Genomic DNA, 22,203 nt, shown 5'->3' with positions numbered 1-22,203 from the left:
AGTGTATGAAATAGGTCAAGAACTGCTAACTTTTCCATCCCTCTCTATAAGGAAGCACAAAAGGCTCATGAATAGCTCTTTTCAAAAGTTCAGTCCTATTGTCTTTGAGTTCAGACCATTTCCTGTATTCCTGAGGATTTGTGTGTGGCAGAGCATTTACTAAAGCCTCATTTCTGTGCAGATGTTTTTCATTTCTGGTATTGATGTTTGATTAGACAGTTCTTGCCTATTATGCAGTACAAAGGATAATGGTGATTAGTAGTCAGAGCACTGCATTTAGTGCTTTTTTCAGAGAAATATTAAATCATCCAAGCACTAAATGTTGATCTGGTGTCAAAAATATCCAATAAGGATCTACTGTAATGTTAAATAGTAGTCTTAATCAGACCCATTAGGGATTCTGTATTAGTCAAAGTTGAAGATTTCACAACCATTTCCTCTCACCACTGATCAGTCATCTGTGAAGTTTGGTATTGGTAGTTAATTTACATTCTCTTGGGATCCTCACAAGTTTGTACAAACATTTTGTCTGTCATGCTTCGTTTACACTTAACATGGTGCATGTACAGTAAGCACCAACCAAAATTGTCTGATGGCTACAGTAACAACAATCAACTTTGAATAATAATGGTTCAACAATAAAAGGGGTTGAACACAGTTAACAATCATCCAATCATCACAAGAAAAGTTGGCGTATAGCCCACATATCATGGTTGTGTGGCAGCCACTGGACCTGAAGTTGCCTATTTTTCTTGTTTTTCCTATTTTGTGATCAGCACTGTTCACACATAATAATGTTAATAAATACCAACAAATCAGATAAACAACAGATTTAACCCCCTGAAATATTCACATGCAAGTTTACATGGGCAAGTATCAAAGGCAAAGGGCATCTATGACTCACTGGCCATTAAACACTGAACTTCTGTGTGAATTCAATGCTCAGGCAAAATACTGTGAGGGAGAAACCTGCCCAGGTAAACAGACAACACAAAAAATAAGAATAGACTTTTAATCTTCCACACTTCCATAAAAACCAAGCTTGCACAGTTGCACCTTCCAATTTCACATAATGATCTGTGAGACTCTTTGTGAATTGTGTGTGTTAGGATGGTTATTGCAATGAAAATACACATCAGCCTAATGAATGTGTCCCACTGAACAAACCAAGAGCTACAGTATGTCTGCTGGTGAAACCACAGTTCAACCAAATGGAGTATGTAGTTTGTGTATCTGTTGGTCGCTGGCAGTGGACAGACAAACAGCCCATTATGCCTACTCTATTATAATCTTTATTATAATCATGCTTCATCATCATAATAATCGGCTATGCAGTAGAAATAACTGGCTGTTATCATTTTCCATTCATCTCAATAGGAGGCTCATAGACAGTGAAGTGAATCATCATCAGTGTGGTATGGCAGCACTGTAGGTGTTTTCTGTTTTGGTTTGGTGCTGACTTATTTATGGAGTCTCTCATTGACTCCAGCTTCACATCTCACACAGAGCCATTACACTAGTAGGCAACATCTGCTCTAAATGATATTTTAATGATATGGGTTCTCTTAATTTTTCAGTAGGGGTATAGCTTTAATTAATCCTTTGCTGCTTTGATGGAGATGGATTGCTGGCATCTATGTCTACATCAATTTTCTTGTCTCTGTTTTTGTCCTGTAAAACAGATCTGTGTCACAGACTGGGGGCAAATAGATCTCTGGCCCTCAGAGCAGCCATGTGTCCATATAGGACATGGTACACATCCAAATAACAAACCATCTGCAGCTCTGGAGCCGTCTAATTACACATTTGAAATTGATGATGCTGACTCAGGAATGAAAACTAGGAAATTTACATGGTAATTGCTACTTTGATGTCAGTGAACACTGCTGAAGGTAGATTCCTAAAAGCCTCCCACACTCCACCCTGTCGCAGGTGCCCAACTTTGTACTCATTACTTCATGCACTTGGGGGCTTTATACCTTCTACAGACATGATGTGATTTCATTTGGCAAATGCCTGTTTTAACATCTTGGTGGGTTTGTCTCTGAGCAGCAGAGAGTGAACAGGAAGAAGGCTGAGGTGTCCCGGAGCAAGACAACTGAATTTGTAGCAGCTCCATCAGGGTTGTGCAGCTCTGACCTCCCTGTGCAGTGGGCTGAGTGAAAAGAGAGTAACCCTGTGGGGATCAGGGATCAGAATAGACCTCAGTTTTACTGGCTAAGAAAATTTGCACGTAGAAAGACTTTGACTGTGGTGTGGATCACCAACGATCAGAAGATATCAGGGAAAGACCAACATAATTAATTCAAGAACAAGAAGATCCAAGAAGAATGATTTTAACTGACCTTTTGCAATAACTTTTTCAGATGTGAAATTGTAGTCTATAGAGATATGCATCATAAAGACACCATTTATTTCCCACATGTCACCTCTGGTCTATTGACCACAAACCAGAAAACCAATGACTGAAAAAGATAAAGGCATAAAAGACTGTTGATAAATGTCAGCCCAGCTCCATGCAGACAGCTGATTGATTCATCACAGAGTGCTGTCCCACTCTGCAGAGTCATTAACAATCTCTCCAAACAGGAACATGAGAAAAATAACAGTGGGGGTGGCACGATGGTGCAGTGGGTCAGTGTAGACTTATCACTGTTTGTGTCCCATTATTACTGATTTTGTAGTTTTATTTTAGAGAGCTTTCTCAGCAAGACTTTAAAGATCATTCATGACATCACTCTGTTGTTCTTGCTCCTCTCACAGGTTAGGATTCCCCATGATGATAATGACGTGTATGATCGCCATGTGCTACCTGCTGGCCACCCACATCGGTCTTGGATGGAACATGTAATCCACACCTGTGCAGAGCCAAAGAGACTGTGTGAGTGTGTGAGTGTGTGAGAGAGTGTGTGTGTGTGTGTGTGTGTGTGTGTGTGTGTGTGTGTATGTGCACACTTATGCATGTGACCAGTCCTCCAAGCATGTAGAGTTTCTGCTCACTGTAACATTGTAGCCTGATCACTAGATCAGATTACAGGCAACATCTGAAGCACTGTAGCCTTACTATATTTTCAAAGTATGGAAAAGTGTCTTTGAATAAATGGCAGACCATCAGGGATCCAAGTTACAGGAGCTTTGACCAAAAATGTGTCTTTACTGACAAAATGTCCCCACTCCACAATGCTGTACATGGTGCTACTGCCTCAAAGGGTAAAACTGGTGTAAGTGATTCCAGACCAGTCATCTCTGGTGTTCTTTTTTCAAATCCACATGATGTGTTTACAAAGAGCATTTTCCATCATTTCTCTAGACATGTAATATTCCTTTTGCCTTTAGAGACTCTTAGAACACTGATCTGAACGTTTCACCCATGGTTTACAAAACTTAAAGGAACCACAAGACCCAGTGAAAGGGATTTTATAACAGTTTATATCTCATATTTCTTTGTCGGATTCCCAAATCTCAGTGGTCTGTAACTGATCTGAAAAACAAAAGCAGCCTCAATTAAATTTGAAATGTACAGATTACAGATTTTTTTAATCACAAATTGAATAAAACAGGTGTAGACTGTTATCTAAATATTGTATACTATCTATTGTACTGTGTACACAGTGATCCAGCGTCAATGTAATGATTTAGTGAAAATGTAATGTAGAGGAAGTTTGATTATGTAAATACTCTCACATGACATGGACAACAACTTTGTAACTTGTCCAGTTTAAACTGTCACCTGTATTTATGGCACGGCCCAACAACCTTGGACGTCATCTGTGTTTGAAGGTTGAAGCTTTCAGACACAAATAAACGTTAATAAAGTTTGTGATGTTTCTGAATTTGGCTCAGTTTGTTGATGTCATTCTTTATCAGAGAGACTATGTAGTAGCCAGTGTTTTGGAGCTTAACCCATATTAAGAAGTTGATTTTCACACTAATTTTAAAATTGTCTCTGACTCATATCCCAACATTATAGCTGGAGTATTTGTTTGACAGGCCAGACATCTCCCACATGAATATTGTGCTCAATAAGATAGTTACAAGATGTAAGAGACAGGGTTACCCCTTTTATGAGATTCACCATTTCAGTTCGCTTAAGTTCAGATTCAATAAATGTTTCAACATTTGACTGAAGTTGTCAAGGGACAAGAGTTTTCCAGACGTCATCTCTCAGAGGTGGGGATGAAGGATCCACTGAAGCAGCTGCAGCAACAAGAGGTACGCAGAGAACAGGGCACAGGAGAGTCAGCATAATAGGGCTTCAACAAATTAATGTGACACAGTTACACAGACTTCCCAAGTGGGTTGAGACTGAAAGGACTAAACTTTCTTTTTACTCTGAGCAGCTTCAGCTTCACTCCTGCCATTTTATTGTCCTGGTACAACTAGTACTGTACTATGATGTAAAGTTTCCTCCACTTGTGCTGAATCTTGATGGCTTCAAATTGTGTGACTGAACACCATTGTTTGGGCTAAGCCTAAACTTTCTTGAGACACTTTCTTGGCAGCTGACATAAGCCAGGGTAAACCCTCTTTCAACTCTGTCCAACCCCTGGTCAGACTGAATAACACTGGGGAAGGGACAATTGAAAATTGACAATTTCACAATTGATTTATCGATTTAGTGATTATGATTGAAGAGGATAGAAAAGGGGACACTATGAGACACAGGCATAGAAAATATAGTCTCATTTTTATTATCCTGATTGTCAGGGCATCTATGAATCCAGTGCTGGTTATCCCTGACTAGCTTACAGGTACTTTACTCTCTGCCAATGAGACATTACGTGCAGCATAACCAGAGTCAGGCAGGGTGGTGGTGCTGTTAGCGCTGTCTCAGTCAATTTGTTGCTTTAAAGCGCCCGTTGGTGTGTGACTGCCTCTATGTGTCTCTCTGTGATAGACAGGTGACCTGTCCAAAGCCTTTGCACTTCAAGGACTGTCATGGCAGTGCAGCGGAAGCTGCCTCTCATTGGGCATAGCTGTCAGGACTAATGGTTCAGTCTAAGATGGACATACAGTACAGTAGCCACCATGACATCACCCATACGTTTCTGTGTCATGGTTTTGTATTTCAGGGTATTTCAAATTAAAATCATCAGACTAAAATCTGTAGAGCTGCAAACTTGCTTGAACCCAAAACAAAAGACCCAAAAGACTCTCCACAGTTTCAAGGACGAGTCCTTGTTACCACCTGAGTACGAGCAGGCAACAATAAGGGAGGACACACACACACATATCAAATGAATGTATTCAATGCAAAAACGCTAAACAGCGTACCGTAAAAGAGATATGTCGTGATGCGTGTTGACTCAGGAAGGCTGGAGGAGAGAGAGTGAGACAGGAAGACCTGTCCGTCCTGATTGGTGGAGGCCCTGCCCAGCTCAGCAGGTGGAGGAGACCACCACTCACCATCTAACGCCAAGTATCTGCACAACAAAACAAGCTGGCAGGCAGCAGCTGTCACGTGTTTTTTTCTTTTATCTTTACATCATTGTGGAGCACTTTCTGCTGTGATTAAGTGACTAATGGATAATGAGTTATCAGGTTGAAATATTCATATCACAGAGTTATAATGTGACAAATAGCTGGAAAAACAATAAACTTATTTAGTCTGACAGAAGCCTGCATGTTTTGACTGAAGGCTGGGACGCTCACTTGTTTACTCAGTTTGACATGAGAACAATTTATTTTCTAGCCTCTACTTTGCAGACACTATCATTATTGCCCTGTCCACCCACACTTTCCCACTCAAGCTATGGGTGCTCTCAGCGTCTTCAGAATGATCCTCCAATGACGGAGGCTGCACAGAGGTCGCTGTAACAGTAAGATAAAGTAACTTGAGGGTGGATTTCTCATTTCTCTGTATTTTTAGTGTTTTCTCTTAAGTTTCACCGTGTTCACCTGCGCAGCTCTACTCCAACTCTGTTTATTGGCATCGTCTGAGAGTTAGACTGACCTATGTGTTGCTTTTAATGAGTCAGGCTCCAAGCCAACTAAAACCCAAGTACACGGATCAATGTAAATAGCTCCTCCAGGACTATGGTGTTTCACATTAAAACCCCAGGGAGCACCACAGCTTGAAGAGTGGAACACCCCAGTTTGTCGCAGTCATTGGCATCTGTTTGTGTGTCCACTTTGTTGCTATTACACAGCCACACAGTGAGTCACAGCATTAATTAGATTCTAATTAATTAAAGACAGTAACACCCTCAGAGAACTCTATATCATTAATGGAGTCAATGCTCAGGAAAGCAGAGAAGCAGGGGAGTGCGTCCAATACACTGAGCCAAGCTACTTTTATTATTACATGTATCCTAATTACTGAAGGAGCCAGAGGAATCACTTAACATGAGATATACGTGTAGAGAGAGCAGGGGAGAGAGAAGTGATTGGTAATGTGGCTTTGTCCTAACCAAAACTATATCAAACCAAGGATGTTGCTCCAGAATAAAAACAAAACTATTGTAGATCAGAAACAGAGGCTGAACTCGGTGTGAGGGATAAAATACAGTAAGAAATGCAGTGATATGTGGTTTAAACTGTTCATCAACCCTAAACCCTTCACCAGGAGCTTTATTTTCCCGCCTCACTACACAGGGGATGTAAACACAAAGCATGAAGAAGGAGAGAACAAAAACTGTGAGCTACTGTGACTGGAAGAAGCTTGTGTGACCAACACAATACTGTCGTGTGGAAAATGGTCTGGACAGATTGTGAGTCTTTGGCAGGTTGTACTTTGACTGAATGAGACAGGATCAGCTTGTGGCAGTAAGTAAATCCATCCTGTTATGGTGAAACCAAACAGCAGCAGGAGCTGTAGTAGACTGACCTTGAAAATCATCTTTGGATAACTTGCAAATGTTGGCAGATTCACTCTTATTTCCCTGACTTCCCCATGTCACAGACACTGTGTGTGTGTACTATGTGACTGGTGGAGGCTGCTTTGTTATTTTTTCCTGCCCAAGCTGCTCATTTAGTCTGGCAGGGCACAAGTGGCATGTGTCATGGTGAGGACACTGCCCAACCAGCAAGATCACATTGATTTATTTGGGATTTGTGGTGCATCTGCTCATCTGTGTAGTTTGCCAGGTGGGCACTGAAGAGCCACAGGGGATTTTAGTCCTGAGCTGGGTGGAGAGATTCTAGAGATAATAATAAGACTGATGTGACTGCATCCTAACTGATGCTTCAGACCTGACACAATATTGAGGAAGCTGTCAGTCAGCCAGTATGTAGCCACATGCCCTCCAGTGAGAAGAAGAGGTGTCATCAGGAAAAAAAACTGAATACACCTGTTTTGGTGGAGAGATGACTGGACCCACTCAGCCTGAAGAGACGTCTAGTCAAACGTCAAAGACACGACACTTCTCTACAGTATAGAAAGACTGAGTAAGTTTTCCATTTTGTACTGCTGTCTGAATGTATAGTGAGAGATCATTATACTCTATATAGTATCCCATGATGCTTTGTGAAAAGTAGTGTCACACTAACCAAACAATATAACAAAATGCATCACGCTACTGCTGAAAGACAGAAAGTTGGTGTGGAGAAGATGACTGGAATCGTGTTTGAAATTGTTTTGTTTTGTTTTTGAGCTGATATTAAGATTAATATCAGCTCAAAAACAAAATGAGTGAATAGGGAATAGCAATGAGTGAGTTTAAAAACAACATACAGGTCAAAACTTATTATATATCTGACTGCCCCTGGTCGCCTCCTGATTTTATAACAGCACTGTCAACAAAGACTGAGCTGCGATTTGGGCTATATTCTAAACAATGGTTAGAAGAGACCGAGTATGTTTCTGGCTTTTGCCTTTATTACAGTCACACAGAGAGAAAGCCCAAATGTCATGCACTGCACTAGGAGAGCCACCAGGGCCCCTGCCCTGTAGACAAAGACATACATGGCCATATATCTTATTTGGTCTCATCCAGAGCTCAGCCTCCGTGGGTGATCTGTTACAGTTTGGAAACAGACTTAACAGAGGTGAGGCTCTGTGGTCTTGTGCTACCCCTCTTACCTGCAGGTACAGAGCAGCTGGGAAACTGGAGCAACTTGATCAAGTCAGTAAGTTAGTAAGTAAGTCGCTGTTAGGGGTTCAGTCAAAAGAAGGTTTGTGCATCATATTATATTTTACAAAGTAATATGGTAAAGAAATGGAAATGGAAAAAGAGACAGGAATAAGACTGACGGCTGAGTGGATCAGTAATCCAAAGCTCTCAATAACATGACTCATGTTACAACCTTCAATGAGAGAAAAAACAACAACTCTATTTCCAGTTTTTGAAAAAAAAAGAAAAGAAAAGAAAAAAAACTGGTTCCTCTTGTTGATCTGAGTCTTTGTTGATTCCTGGAATGAAAGATTCAGTGAACTGTCATCAGAGAGGCATCTGGAGCAGTGACCACAATAAGCATGCTCCTAAGGCCTTTGGTATTATCATTAACACTAACAGCACACTTGTAGTGGTGGCTGTAGGAATCTGGTTGTGTGCCCATCTATCAACTTTTCCACTGGTTGTGTTTGAACCTGCCGGTGTCCTGCTGATGCTGTTAGAAAAAGATGAAGCAGAAAATTCCTCACCAGAGATGACAACACCATGGTCTGTTCTGAAGTCCGTGGATGAAATTAAAAAAAGCAATTATAGGCTAACTGCAATTTTAATATTTTAAAGTTCAAAAAATTTTTTGCTGCCCATTTCGAAAACACAATTGAAGCCCTAATAATACAGCAACAGATTTTTTCTTTCTTTCTGTAGATATTAATATTCTCTTAAAAAAGAATAAGAATTGAAGCTGAAAGTAGGCCTAGTTATAGATTTATGGATTAAAAAATATGGATAGCCTATGTTATGTAGCCTAGGCTATATGTTATGGATATGTATATGGATATAAATATTTTGTTTACTAAATAAAATTAAATGTCGCGAAAATACCGACAATAATCCCATTTTGTTTTGTTCTGTCGTTTAATTGGGTAAACAGATTTAGTCATACTGTAGTGTCACCTGCAGTGAGTCGGCAGAAGTTCTGGAGTAAAGGTCAGAGAGGAGACAAACCGGAAGTAGAAAGTGGTGCACAAATTGGTTTGCTCAACGAGTGACTGAATTGTGAAAAAGGTAACCACGAAACGAAACGTCACGTTTCACGCTGAATTTATTGGGACGAGTGTTGTGTGTATGAGTTAGTGAAGAGTTAATGTGAGAAGTGAAAGGACTAGCTGGCTCACCTGCCGACGGAGAGCTGCTGCAGCTGCTGCTGCTGTCTTCACGGAGCGGAGTCTAGTCTCACCTGTCCTTCAACACAGAAGAGGATTTTATCGCCGACTCACCCGAGCATCACACAGGCCTGCCTCCATCGGTGTCTCAGTTGGTGAGTAGTCAATGTGTCCAGGAATGAGTGTCTGTGGGCGGGCCCTATTAATTAAGGTGAGTGCCTAAAAATGGATTGTTTGACTGTAAAGTTCACACAGATGTAGAAGCTTGTAGGCTAACTGTAGCGTAGGGCCTACTGCTGGGGTGCTACCACATGTGTTTGATTCTAGATAACTATTTAAACAGATAGCTTGTAGTTGTGGCTGCTTTATACTGTGGTTGGACAAATCTGCAAAATTCTGCAAAGATTCTGCAAAAAGTCAGTGCTTCAGTGGGTTTCACAGTCATTAGGTTCTGGAACAATACAACAAAGTATACTGACAGAAAACACATTTCCACTAAAGGAACAACATGTGAATACTTAAAGCAGAAGTGGTCCGGTCGTTTTCGCTAATGCTGCGTTCCAGGCAGGCTTTTGAAATCGTAAATTACAGCTTCAAGTCACAACTTACGACTTTGTAGCGTTCCAGGCAACCCACTCGTAACTTCCGACCTGTGAACTCGTACCAGATCGAACTGGTACGACTTCACGGTCGGAAAAATACGAGTTTCCTTGAACGCACCATAACAGTCCTCGTCCCTACGTCGCCACATTCACGGCGTCCCTTGGCTGCACACACAGCCCTGCATGCCGTTCTCTCTCCTCATTGGATAAAAACTGTAGGATACAATAAATGTTTTCTCTTCGGCTCAGAGCAGAGCAGAGTGACTGACAGACCCGTGTTTCAGACCAAACACTCTATGTAAGTGATTGCTGTCGGAAGATATAACTATTTAAGACTTATATTAACACAAATATATCACTTACTTCTGCTTTAAGTATTTATTTTTAGAATCAGCTCTCCTATTTTCACAAGTCCTCCTGTTATCTGACCAGGTGGATCTACTGTGACTCAAGCAAGGTGTGTCTAATTAACTCTAATTAACACCTCCACTTGCAGGTGCTTTGATTACAGTGATTGACAGGTGTGTTATTATCTCCTAAGGTTATCGATTGTTTTATATAGTTTTCTATTTGTGCAAAGCTAATTTTAGCAAGGCTGAGATAGCACCAGCAGTCCATCACAGCATCCACAGACATCCTCCTGTCCTTCGGGGCCGGCTCTACGCAGGGGCAAGAGGGGGCAGTGCCCCCTCAAATAAATGTCTTGCCCCCTCAAATCCAAATTTTAGAAGTTGAGAAAGCACATTTTAATATACTCAAAAAATGTGTAAGAGAAAGAAGTTAAGTTGGGGGTCCGCCCGCTATTCAGACATCCCTCTATCTAGACATGCCGGTAGTCCGACACTTTTTTATACCGCTATTCTGACACGTCGTCTTTTTTTTCTTTTCTTTTTTTCTTTTTTTTTTTTACAGCTGCGATACCCAGGCGCGTCTCTCTCTCTCTTTTCTTTTCAGCATGCCTATCACCGGTTTGATGAGGGAGTGATGTTCTTAATCTCAACAACTAAACTATCAAGTCACAAACAAAACTGACACACATGATAAACAAAGAGAACTATGCTGCAGTTTGTTTGTCAAGTTAACCTGTCACCTTCAGCACCACGGACAGCGCGGCGGATGAGCCGCGGAGAAGCTGCAGCTGTGAGCGTCTGGGCTCTGGGCTCTGGGCTCAGGGCCTGGGGCCTCATTTATCAAAACTGTAAGTAAGCAGTGTAAAACTGCTGCTACTAAATGTTTTGCTTAGGCCTACGGAGAAAAAACACCCAAAATATTTACACCTTTTTCAGATCTATCAAACTGTGCGTGCACAACTCTCCGCAATTTCTCTTTGATAAATCAAAGTGGATCCAAGAATGGTGCCCAGTGCACGTGAACACACCTCCGTCCCCAGAACGTCTAGACACAACCATATATGGTCAGCACGTGCATATTAATTAGCCATGTGCGCTCTGTGGAGCGACAACAAAGTGACAACGGGCGGAGGGCGGGGGAAAGAAAGCGAGATAGCTACACGGCATCGGGCAATAAATCAGTCAGAAAAATGATCTTGCATTTTAACAAAGCTACAATAAAAACAAAAACCTCCCAAATCTCAACAAAAGAATCTTATGTAATCTGCCCCTTTATCCCAGAAAATCTTTTTTTTTTCTTTTACCTATGTTAAAACAATGTAAAGCAAGATGATAGTTACCATTACTTTGAACGCCTTTCCACTACACAGTTACAGCTCTACTGGACTCGGTTTAGGTCATTTTCCATAACAGCTGAGTCCTTCACAGTTCCTCCTCAAGGCCGCGTTGTCTCACTCTTTATTCTCTCGTCAGCTCCAAACACACGACACGTGTTGGGACAGTGTTCTTTTCTAAAATGTTCTGTTCCTTTTTCTTTTTTTTAGTATTCATAAGACTACCTTTCAGTTTTGTAAATCTTGACCATAGTGACCTCCTCTTCTCAGAGTACACCAGAATGCTTCACTCACATCAGCTACTCACCTTTTTCACCCCTCTGGGTTTGCAATGCATCTTCAGGTATATGCACCCCCCCCCCTCCCCCATATAATGTGGCTCTTTGCATTACGACAGTAAAAAATTTGGGCTCTAAGACCCTGGTTGGCCACCCCGGCCCCTAGTTGGACAGGTCTGAAGGTAGAGGCCTGACAAAGTGCAATCCTCTTCTCCAGGTTGGCGTTGGACACATAGCCAACAACCCAATTCAATGAAGTTACTGTAAGCACAGAGAAAAAAAGGTGCTGGAGCATGATGTGTTCACATGATGCCCCCTTCACATTTCTGACTGCCCCCTCATATGCCTGCCTAGAACCGGCCCTGCTGTCCTTTGTCCTCTGTTTTCACCACAGAACTAACGACTGTCAGTCACAGGTGTCAGTGACAACATTAATGCCAGCTGCAGGGCCCCGCTGCTCCTGCTGGCACAATGGTTCACTTCCTGGACTTAATAGCAGAACCTGCTAGGTTCACCTCAGGAGCCGTCATTAATGCTATTACTTCCCACTTTGCTTTTCCTACTATGACAAGTCTCTGTGGGAAAGGTCCTGTGGAATTATACCCACACTCCATTTAGAGGTTCTGCTTGTCACCTTGGATCTTGCATCCTGCTGGTAAAGACAAACCATGAGCACCCACCCACGACTCAAAGCTCCAACCTTTTGTTGTATAACAAGAGCAATAAAGCTCACACTGAGTTTGAACATCGGAGCACAGCGAGAGGGGCGACTGCAGATGGGGTGATTATTCTCTGTGGACTTGTTTTTGTCACTTTCTCCACAGATAACACCAAGTCATTTGATCCATTGTTCATATGGATCATAACAGCTCTAATTATGCCTTTTCCTGTCTGATCATCTGATCGGAGGAAAGCAGTGTAATCTGTATAATCAGTATTCAGCAGTTCACGTTCGGCTCTCAGACAATTGCAGTTAGAGTTTGCATACGCTACACTCTAACTTCGCAAAGAAAGCTTCTTCTGCAGGATGTATTGACATCAAAACTGTGTAGGCTACTGTAGTTGCAGGGCAAATGTAGCTGCACTCTTCTTTTGATGGGACAGATGATTGCAGCAGCACTTCTTTGTGACAAAAATAGTCACAAGTCTGTCATGAATCTTATGAAACCATGACATAACCTACTGTATTAAAAATACACAGAAAACAGCGAGGATTATTTTTCTGGTGCTTAGGACATGGTTTCTTTATTTATTGACATGTGCACAATAAAAACAACTCGCACTGACTGCTGGTAATGCTCCAGATGAGGTTGTAATTATTAGCATAATGAATAGGAAGTGGTCATGCATGGAATTAGGTCAGGCAGGGGTGTCTGACATGTATTTAGCTGAGCATGTATTTTGGTTGCTTGTGACACTGTTGTTCCTCTGTGGGAGGATTAGAGCCACATGCGATTTCCTTCTCAGAATTCAGAGGGAAAAAAAGCCACAATTGTGACTTTGTGAAAAAATGTCACATGTCTTCCTCCGACCATAGGAACTAATTAATTACACCATTTTAATAAGAATTCATTTGATTTCCTCTAAGAAGCCTCCTCTATCCATGACTAATGCTCTTATTCATCAAGAAGGGATTAAATGTGTTCTGCCCTCTGTAATTAAGAAGTGGAGAGAAGGAGCTTAAGAGGATTCACTTTAAAGGTTATTTTACAATATGGGCTGAAATAAACATTTTCTTCTTTGATCACTGCAACTTTGAGGACTTGTCTCATAAAGGGGCTTTGTCTTTAATTAGTCTGAAAGGTAAAATTACACAGTGCATAATGAAATACCATATGGAGAAAACGACATGTGCAATATCATTTTCTGCAGAGAAAAACAGAAGAAAGACCTTTAGAGTTGAAACATGGTGTGATGATTGTCAGTGAGCTATACTTAGAACAACAGTGATTCATGATGCTGTGCTGAAGGAGGCGTCAGCAATTAGTAATAGTTTAAATATATGTGTTGCAGGACTTAAGTGGAACATTTTAAAAGAACATTTTAGTTCAGTGACGTTAATAAGAGATCTTTATGTCTTATTCCGTGGTTGTATGTAAAACTGGATTAACAGGTCTTTTAAACAAAATGCTCAGCTTGTTCATGTTTTTAAATTAAACGGCCTACAGTCATGGTAGTGTCTGGTTGAACTGACTTGCAGTGTTACTTTCAGCTACAGTATGCTAACATTCACATCTGTTCAGAGTGACTTGGTCTATTCTAACATTCTAATAAGCACTTGTGTATAAAATTCAGGAATATTGTAGGAATATTTGTTTTCGGGCAAATTCAATTTGGGGCTGTATTTTCCTAACATAAGTAAAAATACTTCTCGGTGCATATTTGAGTAGCCATCTGACACCAAGGTTGATATTCCTGTGTTTATGACACAAACGCGTCAACTTGGGTCTCGCGTGAGACTCCGCAACACTTGGAATTAGATCTAGTTTTACAAACATGTTGGCTTGCTTGAAGTAAATAAACTTCTCGGTGCACGTTTGAGTATGTGATGCTGTCTGTGGGAAAACATTGCAGCTTTGAGGGATGTAAACAGGCTAAGCAGTGGAACTTCCATCCACTCCCATTCATTGCTGCCGTAGCGATGCGGGAGCAGCTTAATGTCACATGAATCATCTAGGACCGCAGTCCTGGTATATGTCCTTTAAGGAACCTAACCTTGGACCAGTGTTTCCTCCTCAGTCATTAAAAGCGGTTTAATGAAACCATCTGACATTTGGTTGAATGCTCTTGTTTTCCATCTAAATCAAATGAAAAAGACAGACTTTACATTCCTCTCTGTCTGCCTGTGCATTTTAGCCTAGCTCCATATGAAATTAAATATTGAAAATGGCACAGCTGTCTAGACACATTGTTTATGTAATGTGGTTAGACATAAAAATGTTAGGACCTTGGTTGCAGGAGCAGTTACAGGGCAAGACTTCCTGGGCGCAGTGATTGAGCACAGTGTGAAGCCGACTGTAACGGAGGGTCAAGACACTGCAGGTATTCCTCCATTCAGATGTTAAAAGCAGCTGCTGTCACTGATTAGCAAGTCTGGCCAGACAGGAAGAAGCAATGAGACAGATCACCAGGTGAAGCACACTCAGGCCTCTGAGGCACAAGGCTTCATCCTCCTCATGCAGACTCAACTGCTCCACTCCCACTGTGTTGAAGTTAGTTGTGATAATTATCTGTCACAGCACAGACCATTCAAACAGCAGTCATTTAAAGCCTGTTATTTTCCTTTCAAACTGACAGACAAGAGGTTTCCGAGTAAAAGCTGCAGTGTGTCTTCCTGTTGGCCCCCAGTTGTGATCACAACTCGCTCGCCTTGTTACTCTTCCTTTCCCTAATAATAGTTCATTTGCATATCTATGGCAAAAATGCATTATGCTCTCAATGGCTTATTGTTTATAGACTTGTACGAGATAATTGCAGAAATGTGGAATAGGGCTGCGTAGCATCGACTTAATTAGATTTCTTATCGGGGCATTGTGTGCACGAACAAACAGACGATGGGTGTAAGTGTTGAAGTCACGATCCATGCAGGGTTCAACTCCCACCAACTGCTCTGGTCAAACTTTGTGGTCTGTGCTTATTCAAACAATCAAATCTGTATCTACAAGTGTGTGACAAATATAAATACACAGACACACACACACACACACACACACACACACACACACACACACACACACACACACACACACACACACACACAGAGAAACACACAACACACACAAAGAGAAAGAAGAAAAAAGGATTTAAGATGAAAGTTTGATTTTTTTTGCATAGATTTTAGACAGATCAGGTTATTCATGTAGATGTTTTAAACTACACATTTTCCTATTCATTAGACTTTCAATTATATTAATGAATCCAAAAAACAATCTTAACCATCAGCCCTAAATCTGTTGTGAAGCGATGGAATATTGGTATGATCAGTTTGCTAATCATTGCCTATAGCTACTGCGAACTAATGCTATGATAATATGGGCTGTATAATAGTCTCCAAGCCTCATATCTTGATAACCTCAGTTTTTTCCTTGAACCAGCAACCACACACACTGGAAACCACTGATGCTGCTGGCATCACCTGTCCAATCCAGGTTGCAGCATTTTACTGTATTTTTGCAGCATTATTTTTCACTGGGTTAGTGTGAAAGTGGATTTTAAACTTTTATATATGAAACAAACATATTTACTTCCTTTAAAGGGAAGATGTCTCTGCTGTAGGTTCACACTCATCTATTGAATATGAACCAAAGAGACTGCTTGCTAAGCTTAGGAAGGAAACATTAGAGCCTTTAAAGTTGCAGTTTTGCCTGTTTACTGTGACATGGTTTAATAATTAAGATATACGTGTATATATATATATATATATATATAAAAAAATATACCGGCATTCCCTGTAAGACTGATATATATATATATAAAAAAATATACCGGCATTCCCTGTAAGACTGCCATGTCATCACAAAAAGTGATCCCGTATGCTGCATTTCTGTCATGTCATTTAAACCATAAATAGGAGTCAAGTGAAGCTGTACAATGCATAGTCAGCACTGCTAGCAGAATAAAACTGTAATATTAAGACACACACTAATATAATCAATTAAGCTAATTAAATAGGAGCTGTGTACAGTTTGGGTTGGTTTTCATTTGTTAATGACAAATTAATGCTAAAATATGCAGCAAACAGAAGCAGCTGATGTAGGTTAATTAAGTGGTGTCACACGGCTGGTAGAGGGGGTAATCATGTTTGAACAATGTGTGAGCGCTAAATCTGGTTTTCTGTTCTTCTCATTTGGGTTTCGTTCTTTTTTCCTTTTTTCATCTTTCATTTATATTTTTTCTATTTTGGGTGCTGGTTGGTGAATTTTCGTTGCCTCCGGTCGGTGCCAGGCTGATTCCAGTCCTACTAACACCCACTGGCTGTAACTTTAGAGGACCCTCTGTTTGCCCTCAACTTGATTCTGACACTTTGTTGTTTGTCCTAACAAATAATAAGAGCTTGGCTGTGGCAGCCACAGTCGGTGAAAGAAAAGTTATAATATTTCACACTTAGATAGTATGTGCTACCTGCTTCTTGGAAATATCCATGTAAAAGCTTTCAGTCTATGTGCAGTCACACTGGGAAAGTGTGAGGCGAGGGAAAGATTATTCCAGCGGATGAGTGTCTACATCCTACAGCTTTCCCCTCCTCCTCTACACCTGCTCCCAGCTGGATGAACCCAAGGATACGATGTGCAGTCACTCTAGTTAACCACACAGCTTCCTCCTCTCGGAGCAACAGCTGCTGATTGTGCTGAAAGGTTGTTTAAACTGTGATGGTCACTGAGGATGTTGAGGACAAGCATTACCACCATTACTGTGTTGTTCATGGTCGGTTTATTCAGACTCAAAGAACTGTCTAAATGGCATTATATCATTTTATACTGATCCAGTGGCATGAACCATTTTCTATGGACATACAGTAGGCTAACTATAGATCCAGCATCATATATGTCGCTGCTATGGTGTCACTCTCCAGCTGAGCTGATTGATTTGATTTTATGATTTTTGTTTTTTCATTTCAAAATCTGTTGGCTGCCAATTACACAGACATTGAAACCAGTATACTGTAAATCACCCTAACCCCAAACAACAGAGATGCAGTTTTTGTAAATGGATTTTCCACCTGTGGACAGAGCTGGGCAACTGCTGTGCTAACCTAAGATAATGTGCTATGAGGAGCATCTTCTTTTAATAGAAAAACCAGGTTGGAATCAGTCTTCTCATACCGCATTTACAAATAGGTGAATAAAAGTTCACACAGTTGTAAAGATGTGGAGATAAATTCATGGCAAATGTCTCTTGAGGTCATTCAGTATCAGACATGTATCTAAATGTAAATGTGTGTTGAGAAACAGTTTTTTTTTCTTGTTGGGTGCTGTTGGTCACTACAATCATTGATTATTACCATGGTAACAAATCAGAAATAAGACTCATCTTACACAACAGGTCAGTCGAAAACATCTTTTAGCCCCAGCCCCCTGGTCATATACACAGAGAGAGATGCAGTGCTGAATTAATCACTGTGGAATTGATCACTGCTCCAGATCATTCTGTTCCTGCCAGTGCTTCCCACCACACCACATGCTGCCGTCTTGCTGACGTTTTTGCTTGATCTTCACCTTGACCCCTGCGATGGCAGAGACTGGCCTCTTCTCTAGGTGTGACCCTTAGAGCCACTGACCGTGCCTCCGAGGTGCTCGTGCTGCCCCAACACCTGCTATCCTTTTCCACCCACACTACTCTTATCAGTTCTTGTCTGAGATGTATGTTTTTGTCTGAGATGTACATCTTAGATGCTCTAATTGCAATTTGTATACAGTAATAACAGTATAATGTACTGTACAGCAGGGGTCTCCAGCCTTTTTTCCTTTGAGAGCTACTTTTACAAAATGAAAATGGCTGAGCGCTACTCATATTTTGTAACATTAATTCTTTATATTCGTAAAACAAAACTGTGTTTCCCACTCTTCATGAAAATAGTATGTTTATAGCCTCTATCATACTGATAACTGAAATTATTTTGTCCCTCCTCTATTAAATATGAAAGGAGGAAAATCACAGGTCTGTTCTGATGACAGTGGTTCTGAAATGTGTGTTTCACTTCTATAATACACCACCTAGCCTACATGTCGGGGCAGAGCTCTGTGGGAAACAGTAGTGGAGAAACAGCTGGACAGCACTGCCAAGCACTGAGAGCTGGGTAGCAGTCGCTGGTAGGAGAAGCAGGTCCGTAGTTCTTATCACATGACATGCAGTGTGCTTGCTGCCTCCCAAAAAGTTGGGATTTTTCCTCTGTGCGCCACGGACATGCATGAAGTAACAGGCGTGACGCACCGTCTGCGCACCGCTACGACTTAGCTTTGGTTGTGAGCACATGACGCGCGTCTACATGTTACTGTAATATCATTCTGAACAGCCCCATGCATGCACACTCGCTCACCCTCAAGTTTTCAAATTTAAGTATGATTCATTAAACCTTTGGCGAGCTACTGGGAAAGGTGCTGTCTTCTGTTCTAACTACATGGTCAGGAGTCCAAGGCCTTTTATCTCCTGTGAGCTCATTAACATGTGACAGTTATTGAGCCATCTTGTGAGTGTTTAGTCCATATGAGCCATGGGCCAAATCCCAGTGTCCACATACAGACATGTTCACGCCCATAAAGTTTTAGAGCCAATGATTTTGTGAGACATTTTGCATGCACTTTATACGCAAGTTTGACTTTCTTAAAATTTTGTCTGAAAGAGTTCTTCATGGCTGTGATATGAGTGAATGTTAAACACGGGGTTATCATAGGAGATGCATGGAAGTGCTAAAATATAATTTAAAAAAAACACACACACACAAACAGAAAAAAAGAAGACGGACAAATAATAACCAGCGGCTCTACAAAGCATCTGGTCCTTGGTCCCTGACTTGCTCCTCCTTCCCTAGGGTTCTGATAACCTCCTGCCTGTGCTCCAATGGGTGGAGAGAATCAAAGGGTAGATATTGATCTGTGTATGTGGGTTTGCTATATAGTTTAGTGTTTACTCATCTCCAATGTGCACCATACAGTCCAAGAAAGTCCCACTATTTTCTCTGACATCTGTGGTTCTATTGGCTGGAGTGCAGCGAGAGAGAGAGAGTCATTAAAGGATACATCACAGGATGTCCTGGTTTTGTCCAGTTTCAGTTTTCCAAATCCAGGGGAGTTTTTGATGTTGTGATGATTGTTACAGACCAGAATAGCAAGAACTGTGGCTAGGTGGTTGGTGGTGATGTTGTGGCTAATTGAGTTGATGCTCCTGATGATGGGTCTGAGCAGGGCTCCTTTCATGTCTGTTTTAGAGTCCATATATAAAACATCAGGTGGTTTTCTCTGGGCCTGGTCACTGTTGTAGTGGTCATTCAGCAGCTTCCCTCTACTTTTTGCTGGCCTTTTACCAGATGTTGTAGGCTACGTACATTTACAGCTGCTGCTACGATCTCACCTCAGTCTCTCATATGGGGGCTTGAGTAGACTGGTTACCTTGGTGCAGTAGTCTATGTTAAACACCACTGTTCCAGTTACCATCCTTCATTTCTTGGGTGGTGTGTTTAGAGGGCAATGCTTTTGCATTCATGAGGACAGCTGATACCTTCCACCAGAGCTGCTCCATCTCTGACTTTGGCGTGTTGTTGATTCTGACTGTCATCATCATGGTGAGATCTATCACTGGTGCCTCATTTAGACATGCTGTATTTGGTGTGTTACTGTAGTATCTGAGCCTCCACGCAACTTACTTATTAAATGTGATTTAGGTAAACAGGCCTTTTAATACTTAACCATTTGGGGGACCTTTTGTTGACGTTTCATATAGAGCCTCATACTTTGCCTCTGTGGTGAAGGCGAAAACGAAATCCCATCATTTATTTGGGTGTGTGTGAACAGTGTTTCAGGGGCCCGATCTTGTTACATGTCTGCTCTTGCAGGTTTAAGAGCTTCATTGAATTTGAGATTTGTACAATTGAATTTGAAAACAGACTCTAGTTCAATTTGCTTTGATTTTTTGGTTTAAAATAAAACTATCCGGTTCCTTTTCTCTTGTAGCATGACTGAAATCACTTGAAACAAATTAATTTTTCAGTTTTGCAGGGTGAAGTGAGTAGTTCTGTAACATGCCCAAGAACAGTACAAAGTACAAAGAGGAGCTGAGGCAATATTGTCTATCAGCAGGCCCATATTTCTAATGAAATCATTTGGTCCTCTACTGCAGTCACCAAAATTTGAATTTCAATGAATGAAATTGCATTTGGATGGGTGATTTATTGATTCGACTGATGTACATTTATTAAAAAAGAAACAACTTTATTTTATTAGACATTTTCTGGTCCTTGGTTGTAACTCACATTTCAGATATAAAAAGAACCACAGGTATGAAAATAACATGGCCACTTGAAATGGGCTGTATACTACAGCTGAAGGAGCCATGTCATCAAGTCATCCTCACTGACAGGACACCATGCTGTTGAGTTGAGTACAATCTCAACACTTGCACTTGACTGTACCATGTGATATCTACTGTATGCCACACTGAAGCTAAAAATATGACAAACACAAAGCAGAAAAAAGTACAGTTGAGTATTGTGTACACAGTAAGTTAGATAGGAGATAATACATGTCAACAGAAATGTGAGACACTGCTGAAACACAATGCAGATTGCTGAAGTCTGGCTACAGGATGAAAGCTTGTGGTAGAATCACACTTTGTGTAGAGCTGCAGAGACACACGTCAGTCTTCAGCACAAATGACATTTACCATCTTTAAACACTTCTAGTCTAATTATTTCTTCCATTTAAATGGCACTTCACAGTACTGCACTGAATACATGAAAACTGAAGCCGTACTCTTTAAAAAACAAACAAAACACAACATTTTCCTCAAACATGAGTTCAAACATCAAACTGAAACAGGAATGTCTTTGGCTTATTGACAATATTAACTGGATGTGGCTTTGAATCTGTGCAGTCTCAGTGAAGTGGGTTTATTGTACTTCAAGTCACCAAAAATGCACTAATACTCTGATAGCTTTTAGTTTAAGTGACAAAACTTTCAAATTCATGGAATACAAAATTTCCAATGCGAGGGGTTCACATAGCACATTCGTGACAGACAGATAAGTTTCATGTTCAACTCCCCACCCATCTGCCCCATGCCCCATCAGCATAAGTCCTGCTGATCCTTGGCACAGATGACACGGTGCCCAGAGCTGGTTCACTCGTTCAGTCTGGAGCCAAACACATGCCCACACTAGTCTGGGATCAAATCCCAGCCCTGAATCTCTCCCTGTGTTTTTATCCTCTTTGATGCCCCAGTGTAATACAGAAAAATTTGAATTTCCCAGTTGGAAAAACATGTTTCTAAAAAGCAATACAAAAATATAGTAAAAAGGGAGGGAATTATACTTTTTAAAAACTTAGACTTCCTGTTGGGAATGGTGGTGAAAACCAATGTAAAATCTGATGTGTCAGTAGTTTAACACATTACAGGCACATCCACTTCATTTTGTCAAAATGAAACACAATGCACAATCAAATTACTTACAAATGGTCTATGTAAATCCCTTACATGCACCTGCACTCAATTTTTGCTGTTGCTATAGCTAATGTTAGCATTAACAGCTCTTGCCAAGAGCGTCAACCATTTTATTACAAAATATTAGGTCATAATATGTCCTCTGAGCAGAGAGTTAGGACAGGTTTTGGTGTAAAAGAATGGAATTTGGTGCTGAACTCGCAATATTATTCATAAAGTAGTGAGTAAAGAGCTATTGATGCTAACATATGTAATGATCACACAACAAATAGC

The 22,203-nt window shown here is 40.9% G+C and overlaps 1 protein-coding gene across 1 annotated transcript in view; it reads left to right on the top strand.

Moving 5' to 3' along the window:
- Positions 1–3,831, top strand: part of oca2 (oculocutaneous albinism II) — a 47,424-nt gene extending 43,593 nt beyond the window's left edge. The window contains exon 23 of the mRNA XM_085773687.1: positions 2,764–3,831. Coding sequence (XP_085629813.1) covers positions 2,764–2,851 — 88 coding nt within the window. The 3' untranslated portion in view covers positions 2,852–3,831. The remainder of the gene's footprint in view (positions 1–2,763) is intronic.
- The last annotated feature ends 18,372 nt before the right edge of the window (positions 3,832–22,203 follow it).

The sequence above is a fragment of the Trachurus japonicus genome, chromosome 4, assembly GCF_045865225.1.
Source record: "Trachurus japonicus isolate A0001 chromosome 4, Traja_1.0".
NCBI lineage: Eukaryota > Metazoa > Chordata > Actinopteri > Carangiformes > Carangidae > Trachurus > Trachurus japonicus.
Note: the sequence above shows the minus strand (reverse complement) of the source record. Positions and strands in the feature narration are given on the sequence as shown.